This window comes from Aplysia californica, unplaced genomic scaffold (genome assembly GCF_000002075.1).
Source record: "Aplysia californica isolate F4 #8 unplaced genomic scaffold, AplCal3.0 scaffold01205, whole genome shotgun sequence".
NCBI classification, from domain to species: Eukaryota; Metazoa; Mollusca; class Gastropoda; order Aplysiida; family Aplysiidae; genus Aplysia; species Aplysia californica.
Window position 1 is genome coordinate 100,546 of NW_004798475.1, and position 4,024 is coordinate 104,569.

Here is a 4,024-nt window from a genome sequence, read left to right on the forward strand (position 1 = left end):
TTATTTTTATTATTATTTGCCTATCATTATTATTATTACATATGACAGTCACAGTTTTGTGATTTTGAGAAGTCTTTGTTTTGAATCCTCATTCGAGTTTCTGAAGAAAGATAAGTAATTTTCCCTCATTCATGTTTGCAAAGATTGCTCTAGTTCCCCTGGCAAAGGATAATGTAAATTATAAAACTGTTGTGTCTTGAGGTCTCCAAGGAGGATAACTCAAAGTCATTTTAAAACTGTGGCTCTGTGTTACTTCCCCTGTAGTCTTCCCGTGTGTTTTGCATGTGTTCCTCACAATTTAGCGATCGGCAAAGACTGCGCTGCGCGTTTTAACGATCATATAGTTGCGCGGAAATCTGAAGATTATGTTAATGTTTTATATTTTCAAAGAGCTCACAAGAATGATACAATGCCAGGTATCAAACTCGAAGTTCACAAAGTACATTTAATTCATCTTATATTTTTTTAATGATTTTCTTTTTATTCACTTCCATCCTTATTCTTTTACTCACATCAAGGAACATCCACGTATATTTTAAAAAGTGTAAAAATATAAAAATTAAAATCAAAATTAAGATATGAAACTGAAGAGCTCACAAGAATGATACAATTATACGATCGTTAAAATGTGCGGAACACCTGCACAGTGCCGGGCCTCTAAGCTACCCTGAGGATTCCTTCGGACTGAACCATGTTCTCCAGATAATCAGTCATTGGTGACGTCGGTAGCCTAATGGTTAAGCAACCTGGCCCCTTAATCGTGAGATTGCGGGTTCGGAGGTTCGAACCTCAGCTCAGTCTGACGTTGTGTCCTTGGGAAAGGCACTTTACTCGAATTTTTTATTTGGCTCGGTCCTTTCACAGATGGGCGTTAAACTCGGAGGTCATGCCTCTTAAATTAAATAACCTAATAGTGTTGATAGGGGCATAAAACCTATACCATTTCACCATTTCAGTCATCATTTTCCTTATATCGAACCTTACCTGCCAGGTTTATACATTCAAGTCAAGTGCGAGTCAGAGTAAACAATAGCCACTAATGACCAGTTTTACCGAAGCTCGCCCTAATTATTATTATTATTCATGATTACTTTTAAAACTTTTGTGAGTAGATGCTGTGTTTTGAAATAAGCTGTTAAAATTCTTGCAGTTTGAATTTTATCCTTGAGGTGTTGAGCAAACATACCTCAAAGGGGACAATATAATCAATTATATACTTTACTTACTTTTCCGATCCAGCGGCAATTTGGATTCTAGCTCTTCAGTGTGTCGATATGGCTAAGAATTTACATGTTTTAATCAGCTGTGCTTTGTCGCTGTATAGAGTATTTCCGATGTCTGGGTAGGCAGGTAGGTAGGCGCTATGCAGGTCCCAAAGTGCTGGGCAGTTAGATCAATATATAGAGAGTGGTTTAGCATTAGAACAGTTTATTATATGGGCAAATACTGTGCTGATGATGTGCTTATATTTACTCAAACAAAGACCATATACCTACAGGTTCCAAACATGTTTCTGAAGACGTTCATGGAAACGGACGAATACGTGAAGGAACTCATGAAAGGGCACGAAGCGACCTATGACCCTGACAACATTCGCGACTTCGTGGATCTGTTGATTGAGGTCCGGACGCAGAACAAAGGAAACAGGCACTTCACAGGTAAAATACGATAAGATAAAATACAATAAGATATATTGAGACAAAAATGAGATAAAAGAAGATGAGATAAGATGAGATAAAATGAGATGAGATAAGATTTGATGGGATAAGATAAGATAATATAAGAAGGGAAAAGATGAGATAAGATAGATAGAATTAGATAAGATGAGATGAGATAAGATAAAATGAGATAAAATGAGATCAGACCTGATGAGATAAGATAATACTTAATTGTCCCAGAGGAAACATTTTTTTGGCTGTACAGGACTGTAAAAACACATGCAGGTATACCTAAAAATTAAGTTGTACATTACTCTCAACGAAATTCAATATGATGAAAAGAAAAGTAAAGCTGACAAAATGTACATATGTCACATCAGATGCATCATTCAACCACATGATGAAATTTAATAACAAGATCTTTAGAGTTACATAGATGCATACTCAAAAAAGGAATACACTGTATTGATGTTTGTTCTGACATCAAACTATACTTATACTAGATATGTGAGGCAGCGTGGTGGAATCAGGCTCTCGTCAATTTTTGGGCATGTAGAGTTATTGGTATAATCCTAAAGCATCTTCACTTGTCTTTATTTGGATGAAAAAATATCCATTTATCTTGAATACAAGTCGGGATATTTGCGAAAGAAGAGGTGGGGGTGACCTGTTTTCAGTAGTAAAATTAGTGAGAAAATGGCCATCAAAGATTAGTTATTTCCTTAGCTTAAGAGTCCGTGATAACTGAAAAATTTCATTTTTGTGCCTTTATTCAACGCTTTTCTGAAAAATCCACCCAGAAATGAGTTCTTTAATGGGCATGAAAGGTGTTGAGCCAAAAAACAAAAATTTGATAATAATTCACAAGCATGCGGAAAAATTCAAGTTTCTTCGCTTTGATTATTTTGACAAGAGCCTGATTCCCCCACGCTGCCTCACATATGGTAACTCGTGGCAAGCAAAGTGTGTCGGGCAAAATAAATATCCATGGTTTGGTGCCGAAGGAAATTCAACTTTCTAATAATAATAGAGGAAAAAACTGATAAGAGGAGTTTGAGGAAGAGGTTGGGTTAAATATATAAAATATAAAGATATATTATTTATTTATATATAATATATGTTACATATATTATATATATGAAGAGTTCTGTGGAAAAACGACGGTAGTCACAAACTGGAAATTGTGAGGGTGCAAAAATTTTAAAGCTTGTGGACTCATAACTTCCAATTTATTTGACTGGTGGTTTATTGTTAAGTGTTGTTGAATGGGAAATCTAACAACAAGAATCCACCAACAATTGAACAGAAATACAGTAATGAGTCAACAAGCGTTCAAAATTGGTGCACTCATGATTTTCAGTTTGTGACTACCGTCGTTTTTCCCCTGTAGTCTTCATATATTTTAGTCACTTTTCACAAACTTCCCTTTTGGCTCAGTCCTTTCGGAGATGGGACGTTTAACTCGGAGGTCCCGCCTCTTAAATAACCTAACAGTTTTGAAAGGGGTGTTAAACCTATACATGTGAAATGTGCTGACAAAATGAGTTACTTCTCGGATTTCAGCCTTATGGAAATTGATATGTACATCAACTCGGTAGGCGAAGTTTGTACAATTTGTGAGCATGGAATAGTAACAGACACAGTAAACTTGAACGAAATTGAGGACATCAATTGAAATTTTATAAATCTGACCCCAGTGTCGATTTTCAGCCGATATCTCCGTTTTTGGATCGTGAGAAGTAACACATTTTGTCAGCACATCTCACATATCATTTCACCATTTTAAAAAATTATTTTAAAATGTTTTCTTCCCCTGTTTGGTCCAGCCACAAACATGCGTCGGGTGATCGTAGACTTGTTCACAGCGGGCTCCGACACCACGGCCAATGCTCTCTACTGGGCCATGTTGTTGATGGCCGCTCATCCGGAGGTACAGAGGAGGTGTCACGAGGAAATAGACTCGGTGGGTAGGGGGGGTGTGTGGGGTGTGTGAGGTGTGTATGTCACGGCATCACTTTTTGCCCGATTCTGTTACCTTTAGTTAGCGTGACTCAGCAGTACGCGGAGCTCCCCGGCTCGGGATCTCGGGGTTAATGAGCCCAGAAGCAACTTTGCCGGTGTCAGTCAGGAAGTTCGCATTTTTGACTATGTTTAAAACTATATAACTTCTTCCCCATCCCACATAGCAATCCATTACGCGGATGTACGAAAAGCTCAAAGCTTGATTTATTCTACGTTAGAATAGTTAATTTCTGTGCCTTAGTTTTTGTTCTAGACAAGTGTTTGTAGAGTTCCCAATTTGTCCTATTTTAGTTACAAATTTATGAATAAATGATTGTTAATTTAAAAAAGGCTCCACAGATCTC

General features: G+C 37.2%; 1 protein-coding gene across 1 annotated transcript in view; it reads left to right on the forward strand.

The window, feature by feature from the left end:
* The window catches only part of LOC101856485 (cytochrome P450 2H1), a gene marked incomplete at both ends in the record, with an annotated part of 12,749 nt that overhangs the window by 5,685 nt on the left and 3,040 nt on the right, over positions 1–4,024 (forward strand). The window contains 2 exon segments of the mRNA XM_005112193.3: positions 1,499–1,658; positions 3,485–3,621. Of these exon segments, the coding sequence (XP_005112250.2) occupies positions 1,499–1,658; positions 3,485–3,621 (297 nt within the window).